Source organism: Hemicordylus capensis, chromosome 2 (assembly GCF_027244095.1).
Source record: "Hemicordylus capensis ecotype Gifberg chromosome 2, rHemCap1.1.pri, whole genome shotgun sequence".
NCBI classification, from domain to species: Eukaryota; Metazoa; Chordata; class Lepidosauria; order Squamata; family Cordylidae; genus Hemicordylus; species Hemicordylus capensis.
The window spans coordinates 141,636,062-141,652,774 of record NC_069658.1 but is presented as its reverse complement, the minus strand read 5'-3'; the positions used below and the strand labels follow the sequence as shown (position 1 = coordinate 141,652,774).

Sequence of the window (16,713 nt, the reverse complement as noted above, 5' to 3'; positions counted from 1 at the left end):
TGTAACACATGCTTAAAATTTCCCATTGAAATCAAAAGGCCATTGTTATGGGGAATGGTAATTGAAAGCCTCAGTTTGTAAAATGGCGAGAGCCTTCATAAACTTCCTTCGAGAAGTAGATCTGATTTAAATTTCAGTGGAATCCCCCCACTTCCCTCACAATTTTTCTTTATGGTTTTTCAAATTTTATTATGCAATAAGACCAGGGGCGTAGCAAGGCTGTAGTGGGCCTAGAGACAAGATTTTTAAATGCCCCCCCTCCCTCAATGAAGCTCAGCTCATGAAGTCAAGAAATCTTAAATGAGGCTGAATAGTGGTAACAAAAAGCATAGCAAAATTTATTTTATTATCTATCTATCTATCTATCTATCTATCTATCTATCTATCTATCTATCTATCCTATGTGCCACAATAGGACATCATCCTATATTCTTTTTTAAAAGGTTTTGTACATTGTGGACTATGCAAACCATTTAATGGTACTGGAGAAAGACAGGCTGTTCTGGTAGCTCCAGGTCTTTACACTCACATCAGTTTCGGAGGATGAATACAACTGAAGGAAGCCCAGGTGGGTGCATGGCTGGGGGAGTCAGTTATGTGACTTGCCTCTGCCCCCCCCCAGGCAGTGGGCCCCCAGACAACCGTCTCCCCTTGCCCTATTGTAGTTACACCCCTGAACACGACTCCTCAAAATAATCACTTCTGAATTAGACGAGACACAATAATGCTCAAATTAGCAAATGTATGGATTCATAACCTATCACAGCACAATGTTAACAGTTTTTCAAATTATGTTTAAAAAGCAGAATGAGGAAAACACCTTAAATTTCCTTTACAACATTCTAAAAGTAGCCCCTCCAATTTATTACACAATGGATCAAATTTTCAGCATAATTAGAAAACATAACTGAGTCTAATCATACTGGTTAGTTCTCTGAACCTAACCAAATGTGTTAGTTAGTCAGTCAGTTATACCACCCTTCCAAAAGTGGCACAGGGCGGTTTACATTACAGTCAAAATCACATAAATAAAACAGTTAAAATAGATACACTAGATATAAAATGAGATATAATTAAAAGTCATGCTAAAAAGATGGGTCTTTAACGTTCTCCTGAAGGCCTCCAAGGAAGATCATCCTCTTATATTCACGGGGGAAATGTTCCACAACCCAGGGGCGACAACTGAGAAGGTCCAATCCCAGATTGCCACCAGATGAACCAGTGGCACAAACCTCTCCTAATTATCTTAATGAGTGGTGGGAATCTTGTAGAGAAAGGCGCTCTCTCAGGTAACCTGGACCTAAGCCATTCAGGGCTTGAAAGGTAATAACCAGCACTTTGTACTTGACCTGGAAACATATTGGAGAGCTGGTCTTGTGGTAGCAAGCATGACTTGTCCCCTTAGCTAAGCAGGGTCTGCCCTGGTTGCATATGAATGGGAGACTACAAGTGTGAGCAATGTAAGATATTCCCCTCAGGGGATAGAGCCGCTCTGGGAAGAGCAGAAGGTTCCAAGTTCCCTCCCTGGCTTCTCCAAGATAGGGCTGAGAGAGATTCCTGCCTGCAACCTTGGAGAAGCCCCTGCCAGTCTGTGAAGACAATACTGAGCTAGATGGACCAATGGTCTGACTCAGTAAATGGCAACTTCCTATGTAACATTTCCTCCTATCCCCCAAATCTGTCAGGCAGATACCAGAAAGATACCATGGTCGATGGTATCAAGAGCCACTGAGAGATCCAAGAGAAACAGCAGAGTCACACTCCCTCTGTCAATTCCCTGGCAAAGGTCAAGTATCAAGGCTCTCAACCCCACAGCCTGCCCTAAAGCCCGTTTATTTTATTTATTTTCTATGTGGTTTATTATTTATTTTCCATGTAAATTGTGCTGAGAACTTTTGTTGAAAAGTGGTACTACCATGAATATAGTCATGAGCACACCTAACTATTAAGATCATCTTGGGAGGTCCAGTTAAGTGTGCCACTGGCTCGTTTGACTACTTGGGCCTTCTCTGTGGCTGCCTAAGGGCTCTGGAATGCACTAGTCAAAATAAGAGCTTCTCTATCTCTGGCTGATACACATATAAGGCAGTATATAAATATTTATTTATATACCACATTTCAACAAAATTTCTCAAAGCGGTTTACACAGAAAAATATAAACAGACAAATAAGGTGTTTCCCTGTCCTAAAAGGGCTCACAAGCTAAAAAGGAAACATAAGGCAGACACCAGCAACAGCCATTGGAGGGATGCTGTGCTGGGGGACGGAAAAGGCCAGTTGCTCTCCCCCTGCTAAATAAATAATAGAATCATTGCTTTGAAAGGTGCCTCTTTGTTCAGTTAGCAGGGGCTATATTTGTCGTATATTAAGGAATATTTATGTTATATAAATATTGATAGTAGTAATAGTAATTTAATAATATACAATGTATTCCAGGAGATTTTTAATGTATTTCCTATATTTGGTCCTACATTAACCTTTCAATTATTATTATTATTATTATTGCTATTTCAAGTCTAGCCATTATTATTGAAGTATTTGTCATTTCTTGATTGATTTGCATAAATCAGGTCTGTAGCCTAAGAGGAGCCTTACAGGATACATAGGCAAATATTAGGACCTTACAGATCTACTAATTTCTGCGACTCTTCTCCATAATCTCTGAATTGATTCAGAACCTCACCCACGGTATATACCTATTACTCCTATATTAACTTTGCTTAGTTTCACTGGTGTGAACCAATTATAAAGAGCCTTACAATGGTTTGCCCTCTGACGGCATGACCTTGTTAGAGAAAATTGCTTCCATTTGGATCTGTTATTCATCTTCATTTTAGCTTTTTAATTTTTCTTTGCTCTCCCACTTCCTATGGGAATCTCACATACCTTGCCATCTTTAGATGATCACTTCCGTTTTTTGAAGTGGCATGAAAGTAGCATTGTCCTATCAAATAACATTTTTTTAAAGCCTTATTTGAAAACATTGAAAGAGATGAGGTCTAACACTGCCCACAGCTTCAGTGGAAGCAGTTTTAAAACAAGTGACCATCTTACATTACATTAGTGCTGCAATTAAAAGAGAAAAATGGTTTTCATACCCCTTCTGCAAAATGACTGCATGCTGTTTAAAATTAATGAATGTTATCTCTTCTACACAGAACTCATTGTACATTTCTCTTAAAAATAAATACAAATAATAACAATAACAACAATCCCACAACGCTGAAATCTCAAAACTTTTGAAATGAAGCCTTATGATGCTATGACATTTTAAAGCTGTCAAATAGCTAGAAACTATTCATTTGTAAACACACATAAGGGGCCCAAACAAATACAGAGAAACAAACACTCAAATGGGTGCTGTGCATACATTGTCCAGGGTTCATAGTAAAACTGTTTGAAATATCATCTGTTTGCAGGGGACAGTGATGGGGTGAGTCCACTCCCCTGCTCCTCAATCTCTTCTCTCAAACAGATGGCCAGTGCCACTCCAGATATTATCCCATAGGAACATAGGAAGCTGCCATATACTGAGTCAGACCATTGGGCTATCTAGCTCAGTATTGTCTTCACAGACTGGCAGCGGCTTCTCCAAGGTTGCAGGCAGGAATCTCTCTCAGCCCTATCTTGGAGATGCTGCCAGGGAGGGAACTTGAACCCTTCTGCTCTTCCCAGAGCGGCTCCATCCCCTGAGGGGAGTATCTTACAGTGCTCACACTGTAAGAGATTTGAGATGCCTGAAACTCCTCTGCAATTTAGGAATAGATGGGGATCTCAGAACCCTCACATTTAACGAGAACTGTGGGTTCTTTTCAATGGTCTTTGGCTGTCAAGACTCTCAAGATCCAAGAAAACACAAGGAAAATGAAGAGGTAAAAATTAATCAAAAGGCTTTATTTCTCACCAGATTTCAGGTGAATTTCAGCATACAGCGAAATATTTCTCTCTCTTCCACAAGCAATCAAGCAGTTTAAGCTAACAGTTTTAAAAGACTGTCAACGCCTCTCCCTTTTGTGGTCACAATTCCACCGTGTCTTACCAAAACCTTTGTGCTTCCTCTTTTCTTCCTCTCTCCCTCCTCCTGTGTGATGTGTCCGAGCGGATCTCCGAGCTACCTTTGAGTTCCAATATGGGGCTTTGTGTACCTTTCTACATATTACTCGCACTTCAATTTTTTCATATTTCCTTGATGATGATAGGCCAAAAGGGGTCTTGACTAATTAACCTATATCCCAATTTGCTGTTACCCTTGACATTTAATGTCACCAGCCAGAAAATATGACAGACGCAAGCGAAAGTAAAAAGGGGCACAAACATGGGCACAAACATGACCACAAAAGGGGCACAAACATGACCACTCAAGCAGAACTCTTGTGGTCGACACAATTTTTAGACCCTGTTTTCATCAAAAATGGGGAAGTCTTGTCTGGGTTGAAATGCCAAATCCTTAAGATTGAACAAATGAGAAGGTGGGGGTTATTTCAAAGATTAAAGCGGAAAATTACTCACTGGCAAGATGAGGTGTGTATTCAGCCGTGAAAGGGACATCTAATACTGGACATCGTGTGGGAGATTGGGAACGCACCTGTATGACCAGTTTTTGACCATGAGCTCATGCTAAGGCCTGAGCTAATGCCAGACACATGGGCTTATGCCAAGCACCTATCTAACATAATATGGCTAACTTACCTAAGCACTTCTCTAATACAAAAATGACCCCTACTATGTCTTACAACACACCAAGTCTCCCATTCAGATGCAACCAGGGCAGACCCTGCTTAGCTAAGGGACAAGTCATGCTTGCTACCACAAGACCAGCTCTCCTCTCTAGTCCAGTTCCTGGACTTGACTTCTATCAACCTAGATAATGTGCACAAAAAACCCATTATAAGCACCCATTATCAGGCTGTCATAAGCCCAAGAAAGTAGAATAGATAACTGCTGCAATTAATTAGCTGCGAATACTTAAGATGAACTGGCCAATATTAAAGCAGGCGACAGACTTTATCTGTACAAGTTCAGTGCGGGTTCATGTAAGCATTAACATGAAACTGGTAAACCTCGCATGCCACTAATTAAGCCTTGGAGTTTTGTTTGGGGAGGCCTCTAGAGCAGGGGTCAGCAAGCTACGGCATGCGTGCCAAAAAGTGGGGCACATGTGTCAAAAGGGGCGCGTTGAGTGGCACTCACACTGTGCTGCTGGGGTGGGTGGCCAGTGTTGATACTGATTCTGGGCCCTCCGCACACAAGGCCTGCAGCTGCTCCCACTGTGGGATGAGAAGGAAGGGTCCTGGTCCTTTGCTACCGCCTCCTGGGCTGCCATTCTTCCTCCTCCCTCACCACCGCCTCCATCTTCTGTGACTCCATGGCCAATGTGCTCTAACTCCCTGACAGCAGCAACAGAAGCAGCATCCAGCCCCTGCTCCACTCTCTATCACCCTTCCTGCTGCCCACAGGGGCTCCGTGCTGCCATCTCCACTGTTACTGCTATTGAGGAATTAAGCGCACTTTGGCAGTGGAAGCAAAGAAAGCAAAGAGGCGGCAATGACGGAAGAGGAAGAGCAGCGCAGCAACAGACCAGGACCCTTCCTCCTCTTGTGGTGGGAGCAGCAGCCAGAACTGCATCCTCCAGCTTTGTGCACATGGGCCTCAGAGTCACAAATTGTGGAACAGCACACTATGGTTGCCTGTGTGCATGCTGTCTCTTGCCTTCCACCCCTCACCCACCCACCTTAATGTGAAACCTTGAATTAGTGTGAATCAGTGAAGACTTGGCACACCACTTCCGAAAGGTTGCCAACTTCTGCTCCAGGAGCACTTGCCCTCTAAAATTAGTCCTTTCAATGTGGGAAAGAATCCCACAACAATATGCAATTAATTATAGATTGAGAAATGAAATCAAGAGAACTCTTTGCTCTGTAAGGGGTAGTATTTGTGAGCATGAACAAATCCACTGAGATAGGCTTGGTAGAAAACAACAGTTCAGGAAGGCAATTCCCCCTTCTCTATAGATAGCTGTCCTAATAGATTCCTTCTCTTACCAAGCAAAGAGCTACAGGGATGTCTGAAAGAAAAATGTAATACACCCTGCAAGAGGCCTCGAGAAAGAACACCAGTGCAGATGTGATGAGAATCACAAGAGCAACAATTCCTCCAGGTTTACTGCTTTCTGTGAGAGAAATGACTTCTCAGTATTCTGTTGTGGTGCTCCTTTGCACAGCAACACAGACATTTCTCCCAGCCAACTTGGTCTTCACAGTTGAACATCCTTCTCTAACATGCTCCTTACATGTGCCAAATAAGCTTTATATAAAACACACTGGGTTTTTAAAGCTGCATTGTGATAGCATGGCATAATCTTTCCATGTTCTCCAAGGTGTTCAGAGTTTGCATGTTCCAGTCCCACAACATGCAAGTACTTTTCTGTGTTTTATTTCAACTGTGATACGTAAGAATAGATGCTTACAAGAGGAATTACAAGTTAGCACCAAAAGAAACAAGTGAAATGGTTTGTCATTCAACAACCATCCCTGTGATCAGTGGCTACTAAGAGCAGTGCAAAATCAGATCAGTAAAATCAGACCCAAGTCGGAGTCATTTGGAGAGAATTCAAACCCGAACTTGGCCAGTCTAGTTCAGATTGGATTTCTCTGAACCTTTTCTCCAAGAAAATTGGAGCTTTCCGGAGCTCCAAATGGTGGCGCAAGTCTGCTTCCCCCTGCCCCCCAGTGATCATGGCTGAGGTGGGGGGACAGGACCCACGTTCTGCCCACCTGCCTGTCCATCATTTTAAAAGAAAAAGTTATTTAGCCTGTTTCTTGCACACATTAGCAGCCGCCAGTTGATTTCCAGGTTTCTCTTGTGATTCTCTGGTGTGTTGTTCTCTGGTGTGAGAGCCCCTTAGACTCTCTGATGTTACCTCACTTCCCTGTGACTCTCTGATATTGTGTTAATTTCCTTCCGGGTTTACAGTGAGTAGGGCGCCACTCGCCGCCTCCACGGCGGCGCGGCCAGTTTGTCCCAGCCCCTTACCCAGGAGAACGCGGGGCTGGGAGTTGCTTCCGGTTGGCCCCGGCGTCACTTCCGGGGCGGACCGGAAGCGCAAAAGCAGGCAGTGCGCCGGCGCCGGCTCAGTCCGCCTCTCGAGCTTGGACCCTCCCTCCCATCCCTCAGATATAGACTGGGCGTATGCTGGTCGCCGGTGAGGGGCCGGGCAGGAATCTTTTGGGTTTACACCTGATTGGCTGTGGTGTGCACCTTTTTTTAGCTAGCAAACAACGATCTAAGTCCGGCAGGTACAGTGCGGTGGGGGAACCAAAAAGAAAAAGGTGTGGCACCTTCAGGTAAAATGTAAGTCGAGAAGGGGGAGCAAGCCCATCCCTTGAGGCTTGGTAGATCAGGGATGGGGCTTGTCTCCTGTCTCTCCGCAGGCGACATCCCATCCGTATGGCTGTGCAGCGTCGGTGGGGTGTTGTTCTGTGAGCTAAACCTGACCTTAGGTCGGCGAAGAAGGGCGCCCCCGCTACAGAGCAGAGGGGCGGCCTGGAGCCAAGGTGCTATCGCCACGGTCTGTTAGGTGGGGGCAGCCACTGCGTGGCCGACCCAGTAGGCACCGCACTGCATGGGGGATAATAGCCAATCCCAGTTGCCACTACTGTAACCAAAACCTCAATAAAGAATTGACCGTTTATAGCACAACAAGGGCTCCGCGTCTCCTTGGGGGTCTGGGTACAATCTGCAGTTACTTTTTAAAAGTTTTTGTCCAACCCTCATCCCCAACCCTTGTCCCCACTCTGATCCTGATCCCAACCCCAACTTTGTGAAGGGTCCAAAGGACCCTGAACCAACATTTTTGGGGTCAGATGAGATCCGGTTGGACTCAATCCCAATTTTTGATTGGCCTATTGGCTACTAGTCTTGATGGCTATTGGTGACCTCCAGGTAGCCTCTAATTACCAGTTGCAGAAAAGGGGGCATGCTTTCATCTCCTGCTTATGGGCTTGCCAGAGACCACTGTGTGAAACATGATGCTGGACTATAAAGGCCTTGGCCTGATCCAGCAGGACTCTCCTGATGTCTCCCCCTGCCCCACACTAAATCTGGGGGTAGCAATCTGTTAAGACAAGCTGGTACTAGGAATCTCGTGCTGTTCAATATATATTGGATACAATTAGTATGGACACAAATGGATAAAGAGAAGCATTTTTGTGGCTATTCCTCAGTGCAGGACCTTCCTTCCCCTAGAGGGCCCTGGGTGTCTGAGCCTGGCTAAACATTGGATTCATTGCATCAAAAAGTCACTTGTAAACCAGGCTCTGACTGCTGAGAATTCTGAAGCTCCTCTAGACCAAGCTGGAGGGGACAGGAGCCAACATACAGGTTCCTATAAACCATTGTCTTTTTTCTCTCTGCTTATATTTTTCCTTACCTAATTTTCCCTAATTCCTTCCTCCTTTCAACTCCTAGAGACAATTGGCTAAGAAGGAGAAATGAGAAAGATAAGCAACCGATGGAGAACATAGGAGGAGAGCTGGTCATGCGGTAGCAAGCATGGACTGTCCACTTTGCTAAGCAGGGTCTGCCCTGGTTTGCATTTGAATGGGAGACTACATGTGAGCACTCTAAGATATTCCCCTCAGGGGATGGGGCAGCTCTGGGAAGCGTACCTGCATGCTTGCACGCAGAAGGTTCCAGGTTCCCTCCCTGGCATCTCCAAGATAGGGCCGAGAAAGACTCCTCCCTACAACCTTGCAGAAGTCGTTGCCAGTCTGTGTAGACAATACTGAGCTAGACGGACCAATGGTCTGACTCCGTAGAAGGCAGCTTCCTATGAGAAAGGCAGCTATAGGCTCCTGCTGCCCTGTGTATTTGCTATGACCCGTTTCAGCTTGTACAACGTGTGACCCACAATATCAAATGCAGTCCAGCAACTGTGTATTGTAGCCTGCCAGTTGCTTGACAGCCCCAACATTTTGGCAGTTCCAGGCACTCTACAAAAAATGAAAGGTTGACTGAGCTGCTCATGGGCTGCATTCAGCTTGGATAATCACAAATCTTGTAGGTTCAGTCAAAAGCAAATGTGAGAATACTGTATGAATTAAACTGACAGAGAGCTCTGCCACTCTATTATATAGCCCCTTCTTTCTATTTTAAATTCTCAATCATACATTTTACAAGAGATTTGTCTGTTTTGGCTACTTACCCATTGCGGCATCTTTCCTGCTTGAGGGTCATGATGATGAAACTGAAGAACCAAGACTGTCACCACCACAGACAAGCCAACAATGACCATGATGCTTGCAAAATACTGAGCTGTGGATTACAAAGGGAAAAGATAATGAATGGTTACTTACTGTTTCGGGAACAATTGGTTTGGTTTTTACAGCCTTCCCTAGATAGAAAGGACATAAGATGCATACAATATTATGCATTACAAAACTACAGTCATAAAACACTGGTACAATTTAATGCACATTTTGCTCTCTGAATTTAAATAGCTGCTTCCTCCTCTAATCTTTTCCTAATTCATTGTGCTATAACTGCAAATGACCACTGGTTGAAGAAATAGGCAATGCATAATTTGTCACCAGCCATATTATTTTTTCTTGAAATGATAAGAGCCACACTCCTAGACAACTATAGCACAAGCAGGAGAGAAGTGCAGCTGCATTTTGAAATGTTCTGAAGGTTTGTGGCGCAGCTGATCATCACCAGTGGAACAGGCAAGCCACTTATCTGCTTAAAACCTGCTTACCTGTTGAACTGGGTGATTGACTGCAGTACAAAATACTTCTTTTGCAGATGGCCATCTTCCCTGTCTACACTATGGATGCCTGGGATTGCATGCATATTCTCCAAGATTTCACAGATTGAAGCAGCAATGTGTACCTGTAAGATCCCTGTTCTCCCAGCAAAAAATAAAAAATCAAAAATCACGATGTGATGTAGAGGTACCCACACGCTGCTGAAAGTGTTTTGCTGCCTGCAGCAACTCTGCTCTGCTCTTCTGTTGCCTGTCCTGTTCTGCCATCTATTAGCATTTCACTCCAATCTATCTATATAATTCTCTAAAGTGTACCCATGGCTAATCCTGTGTGTAGCAGCTCTCACAAGAGTTCATGAGCAGAAGCACCTGACTGGGCAGTGGGGATTCCATATGCAGATAGGGAAGAGGAGCCTGTGAGAGCAGAAGCACCATGGTGATTGGGCAGTGTGGATTCCATATGCAGATAGGGAGGAGGAGCCTGTGATGGTTAAGGTCAGTTGGAATGCAACTGTTACTGGTCATAAGATGTGCTTGATTGTAGAGGAGAGGAATCTATCTATCTATATATAAAATAGTGGGCAGGGATCTGCAAAGAGAGGGAGGGAAGAGCCCCTTCAGGATAAGGAGGCTGTCAGTGTGTGAATTAGATGAGGAAACAAGATGAACAAGATCTGTTAACTCAGGAAGGGGGGGGTGAAGAAAGACAGAGGGGAAGAGTGAATGTAGGAAAGAGAAAGATAGAAAAAGAAGGGAGGGGAAGAGAGAAAGAAGGAAAGGTGAGAGATGGCCTGAGGGGAATGAGTGGCCATGATGGCGACAGCAGCAAGGAAGGGCCTAGTCAACCACTGCTGCTGTTTGGGGCTACCAAGGCCATTGGCAGAGGGAGGGTGGCAGGCAAGCAAGGAATGGGCCCAGAGCCTGTTAGCAAAATTTTTTAAATGCTTCCCCAAAAGACTTCCACCTGTTTTCTTTAAATTCCCCAGCCTCCCTGAAGGACAAGGCCCTGATCCCCACACCTCACGCTGTTGCCAAGGGTCCTGCAACCCTCAAAAATGGCTTTCCCAGCAACTCTGGAGGCTGCAGCAATGAGAAGGTGATGGGGACCATGACTTCCATTTGCCCAACAACACAAGCACCATCTTGGATGTGAACCAATATCTCCAAGACTTTTCAGGGGAATTAAACTAGTACAAAACTGATATGGGCTCATGGTGTAGGTCATTTATTTCCCAGGACCTTGTGAGTCTGAGCCAACACTCTATAGACATCCCAGCTTACGTTGCCTGCTCACAATCTGCCTGCATAACTGGCGGGATTGCTAAATTTAATCTTGGAAGCTCATTTACAGACACGAAGCCCCACCTCTTGTACTAATGCAATGGGCAAGTCACTTCAGCAGTACCGTAACTAGAGTGCCTGATTAATTTCCATCACACACCAATTCATTGTTCAGCAGGTACACCAAGGAACCGTGATGTGTGTCAGAAAATGTAATTTGGACTACAATGCAGAGACGCAAGCCAAAAACCATATGATTGATGAAAGGTGCCACCTGAAAAACCTCATCCCTGCCAGAGCTTTAATGGTCTTCCACAGTGCTATTATTCCACAAGAGGATTTTAAAAACAACCAGCATGGCAGCATGTAGAAAAGGAGATAAAGCTGCAGTTGCACAAAATGGCATATCCAGCTTTTAGTTAGCCGCCCCTCCTTCCCCACAGCCAAGATACCGTCCCAGAAAATGCACCCCTCTGCCTCATGTAACCCTGTCCTTAAAAGACGTCGCTACTTTACACCTGGGATGGGCAATGGGAAGCACATGGGCCATATTCGGCCCTTCCACCCTGGCTTATACCATGGAAGAGGAGGCTTCTCCCTTGCAAATGCCTCTCCAAGCAAGGAGGAGAGGCAAACACTCATGTTCCAATGCCAGGTAAGAAATGGTAAGAAATCACACTGCTTTGTTAAACCTGTATGCTACGTGCTGTGGTGCTGGCTCACCCAGCATTCCACCCGTGTGTGTGTGTGTGTGTGTGTGTGTGTGTGTGTGTGTGTGTGTGTGGTGTTCCCTGTCCCCTCCGCTGAGTTGGCCTCCACAAATGCACAGAGGCCATTTGCAGGGTTAGATGGCACACATCCACCATGCTAACCCCCTCAAATGGCCTCCATGCATATGCCGAGGCCAACTGAGCAGTGTGGGTGGGCCCCCTCTCCACAGAACACTGGCTCAGCTTCACACTGGGTGCTGCTGGTGGGCAACTGCCCCAGTTTGAAGCTGCATTGCCCCCCTCCCCTGAGCAGAACTCCCCAGCTGCTACTGCCTAAGAGTTACTGTAGTATTAGGACTCTATGAGCCAGGAGGTCAAGATGGGGCGGTAGCTTAGGGGTAGAGCATCTGCTTTGCATGCAGAAGGTCCCCAGTTCAATCCTTGGTAGGGCTGGGAAGGACTTTCACCTGAAACCTTGGAGAGCGGCTGCTAGTCAGTGTAGACTGTACTATACTAGGTGGGCCAATGGTCTGCCTAAGTACAAGGCAGTTTCCTACATTCCTTCTCCCCGGAGGTCCTTAGCTCCCTTCAAATCCCTCCCCCAGTTCTAAAATCCCTGAGTATCTGAAGGCAAATCACGCTATCTCCAACCACATCCATAACAGGATAATTAATAAACACCACCCATCCCATAAATCTATATGGGGCACTTAAAAGAAATAGTACTATAAAAAGAAGGAAATACTATAGCCATGTGTTCAGTATATCAATCAATCAATCAATCAATCAATCAATCCAATAAATACATAAATACATAAATAAATAAATAAAATGTGTACTCTTCACCGTAGGTGTTTGGCAAAAAGAGGCCCTGAATGTAACTGAGACAAGACATACGGTAATCCCAATAAGCCCACCTCACCAACACTTTTTCTCCAGAACAATTTTTTATCTCGACCAGATGCCATTTCCCTCATTCTCTGCAACTGAATTTCCACTTCAGTTTTGATGAATCATGGTTGTTGTTGTTTTAATGTCCTTGGTGTTCTAAACTGTTGTGTGAATATAAGACAAAGCTATCGATGCAAAAACTATACAGCCAGTCGTAATGCACCATTGTGACAATTCCATATTTTTTTTACTTTATCACGCATTGCATCTGCTAAAAATTCATCAGCAACATAAGATTTTATTTCCTTTTGCGTCGCTGAGTTCATTAACTTGATCAATTGAGCTTCACTCTTAACACTGTGGTTGCGGGCCTCCCTAGCAGTAAGGGGCAAATTACTGAATGTCCCCAGCTATTGATAAAAATAACTAGAAACAACAAGAGCTAGCCTACTTCCCTGTCAAGCTGACGGTGGTTAATTTCTTCTTGCCAGGGCGTATCTGGCTGCTTCCCCCGACCCAGAAGCCCTATCTCTTGATAGCATATGTATAAGTAGTAGTGATGACTGAAATGCACTCTGTTGATGCTCCACCACTTCTGCTTTCATAGTGCTTTGCATAAGCTGGTAGGCACACTGTCCAGTACTATCCTGAAAGCCCCTCAACCAATTGCCTGTTCAACCCTGCTCCTTGTAGATGGCCAAACGTCCTTGGAGGAACCTAGAGGGAAGGCATCTGCCATGCTCCATCCCTGAACCGGATTCCCTGAGTGATGGTGCTTGCAGCATGGGCGTGTTAGTGGACATTCTGCCCAAGACTGTCCTGGACTCCTGGAAGGCCACTACCTCCCTGCTGCCTTTTGGACTTTTATTCCCAGTGGGAGGCTCATTGCTACAGAGATGGTGCAGCCATGAGTAGCTGCAGAGCCCCTGTGAGCTTGGCAGAATCAAGGAATTGATTTGGGCTCACATGAAGCCAACGTGCGAACCACACTCTTCCAAAGGTGGGGTGCTGCACTGTATTCCACCCACTGGCTCTCCACGCTGCCCCTCTGGTATACACTTGGTGAAGCTCCACTCAGTCTTGATCGGAACATTTGTTCACACTTGCTGGTTTGGTGCTAGTCAATCTAGGCTCACTCCGTTGAGCAGGTAGCTGCCTGCTAGAGTGGCTTCAAAAGAGAAAAGGATCCCGTGCATTCAAGTAAATGCCCCAGCTTCAAAGGAAAAATATTCCCTGGAAATTCTGAGCTGGTGGTCTGAGCCACAGACAAGCAGCTAGGTGCACATGCATTTCAGGGTCATGAGTTTGAACAAGCATGAGAACATTAATTTTTCTCATGCTTTTCTCTCTTCTGAATCAACATATAAGCACTTCATTCAAGATGAGTGAAAACATATTGAAATTTTCTTCCTGTCACATGATTCAGTGGGGCTATTCACACTACCGGGCAGGCGGGGGGGACAGGCTGCTCTAACTAACCTTCCGGCCAGACAATCACAAAAAGGGTGCTGGGAGTGCAGATTGTGCTCCCAGATGATCCGTACTGCACTATGCAGTGCAGAGCTCTGGAGACCAAGATGATGCATCCCGGCCTCCAGAAAGCCTACAATCCATGAGTGCGGTGCATGGACAGGATCGCCTGTCAGGCAGGCACTCTAGGCACCCGTCTCTGTGTCTCCTTGGGCTGAGCGGAGCCCGAGGAGTCACACAAGCCCAGCCGCCCAGTTAAGGGAGTGCTTGCTCCCTTTAAGCTTAGCTAAGAACTGGGCTAAAGAGTGGAGTAAGGCCAGACAGGAGGGCTGAGATCTGCATGGATCCCGGCGCTCCACACGAATGGCCTAGCCCAGTCTCGGCTGTTCATGAAAACACCGCCTCTTTCTCTTCTACATCTGTCAAGTTCTTCTCCCCACTCAGCATTTTTTCTAGATTACAAATGCTAGCCTTTCCTCGTAAGGAAGGCACTCCAACCCTAGGCTGCCTACCCTTTTCTGTATCTTCTCTAATCTAGCAACTCATTTTTAAGATCGGGGTGACCAGACTGCACATAAACTCCTAATGGCAGCATAGATTAATATAATGATATTATTAGCATTACTGGTTCCCCCCCCAACCCCTTTCCATCATAAATCCTAACTTTGAATACACACATCCTAGCAGTAAGCTCTCCAACTGGAAAAGAGGTCCAGTTCAAGCAAAAAGAGATCCTCTATTCTGAATCTGAGGATGGCTGTACCAGGCGTCAGCCAACACCACTCAGGCCTGGGATATTGTATAAGGACCTCAAGGGATTGCCATGTCAGCCTCTGTTGCAGTTAATCAACACATGGCTGGGCAGGCTCACCCATCTCATTGCACTGACAGGCAGACCAATCTCAAATTCCACTTCCTGGCACAATAGGGCAGTGAATGAATTCTAGGCGGAAAAGCTGGGCTGTAGTGATAAATACCCTTCCCAGAGCCATTTAATGCACTATCTTAGGCAGGAGCCCTTCTATGTTGAGAACAGTGGATTTGATTAATCCCAAAGTAGGCTTCAAAATACAGATGCCTAGATTCAGCCAAAGTGATCGACATGTGGAAAGGGGCTTCTCCATGTGCATTTGCTTCCAGCGGGGCCAGACAACATCTAGACAGGGCTGCTCAACTTTGACTCTCCAGCAGTTTTTGGACTGCAAACCCCCATAATCCCCAGACACAGCCATTAATAGCAGGGATTATGGGAATTATAGGCCAACATCTGCAGAAGTTGAGCAGCCCTGATCTAGTGCCTAGGGTACCAGGCTGTGCTCCTATAATGTACAAAACACGGCTTGGGCGACTGCTCTTCATTCTCTCTCTGCCTATGACAGCCCTGCTCATTTGTTCAGCCAAGGAGAAGGAAAGGGAACCTTTCTAGGTTACCATTGCCTCTTGGGAGCTGGCCAAGGGAGAGCAGTTTTTCAATTATTACATGCATGCCAAAAACGTCATATGTGAAGGTCAAACTAGACAAGATGTTAAATGCATCATAATCACTCTGATGCTTCCTCTCCCCTCCCCCACTTTAAAACAGCAGCCCGTTGGAGTTCTGCATCAGGGCCACTGCAGAGGTGAAGAGAGGCTTGCCCCAGTGTGATTAAAGCAGCTATTTGTCTCCAAAGGGGCAAAGGGTTAAAAGCCCCCTTCCATCCCCAGCTTGGTAACAGTTCAGTTCACTACCCTCTGGCTACTGTTCTAAAGTGGGACGGGACTCACAAGAAATATCTTTAACTAGTTTGACACTAAACAAGTTTGACTTCTAATTCACCCTCTGAATAGGGATTGAAACCAGTTTCTCTTCAGAGCACTAGTAGACACCAGCTCTATTCAGGCACTCATTACCTGACCCGGCTAGCCCTCTCCCCCCACCCCAGCCCACCAGTACACCCCATATCCACAGCCCCTGATTTCCCCAAGTGCAGCATTTAACTGTAGCAACAAATGCTGTACCAGGGAAGAATTTCTCCCCCCATCAGGAGTGGCTGAACAGGGCCATAGACAACTTTATTTCAGGCCACATGTATTCAGTTCCCTCTAATGCCTAATTGGCCACATCTAAGCCGGTCACATGCTGCAACATATTGTCAGTGTAGCTTGGCCTTTTGGCCACCTATTTTTCACTGTAGCCAAGCAGTTGGTTTCTGAGTTGTGACCTGCCAGAAGTCCCTGGAGATTTATTGTGCCAGCGGGGCCCATCTATCGTCTCCCTGAGAGTCACAAATTGGAAAACTTAGAAACGTGTATTATAGAAGTACGTCTAGCCAATGGACAAGAAATGAATATGTTTCATGATGAAGGGGGCAAGCTCACGCATGTGGACAGTTGTCTGACGCAAGTTAACGGCAGCTCTTGACAGTCAGCTCATGTTGTACGGGTTAGGCCCTCAATCAGACAGCTTGTAAGCAGATTCTGCTGCTTTCCCCCCTCTTCATAGCATGAAATGGGAAGACTGCAATGCTGATTATATCCCTCATAAATGTATTTCTTTCACACACACACACACACACACACACACACACACACACACACACACGAGTGCAAATCACAAGT

The 16,713-nt window shown here is 45.6% G+C and overlaps 1 protein-coding gene across 14 annotated transcripts in view; it reads right to left on the bottom strand.

The window, feature by feature from the left end:
* LOC128343247 (neuronal acetylcholine receptor subunit alpha-7-like) overlaps positions 1 to 16,713 on the bottom strand; it is a 158,539-nt gene that overhangs the window by 6,804 nt on the left and 135,022 nt on the right. For all 14 annotated transcript variants that reach the window (XM_053291999.1, XM_053292006.1, XM_053292001.1 and 11 more), the window contains one exon: positions 9,203 to 9,312. In XM_053291999.1, coding sequence (XP_053147974.1) covers positions 9,203 to 9,312 — 110 coding nt within the window. The remainder of the gene's footprint in view (positions 1 to 9,202; positions 9,313 to 16,713) is intronic.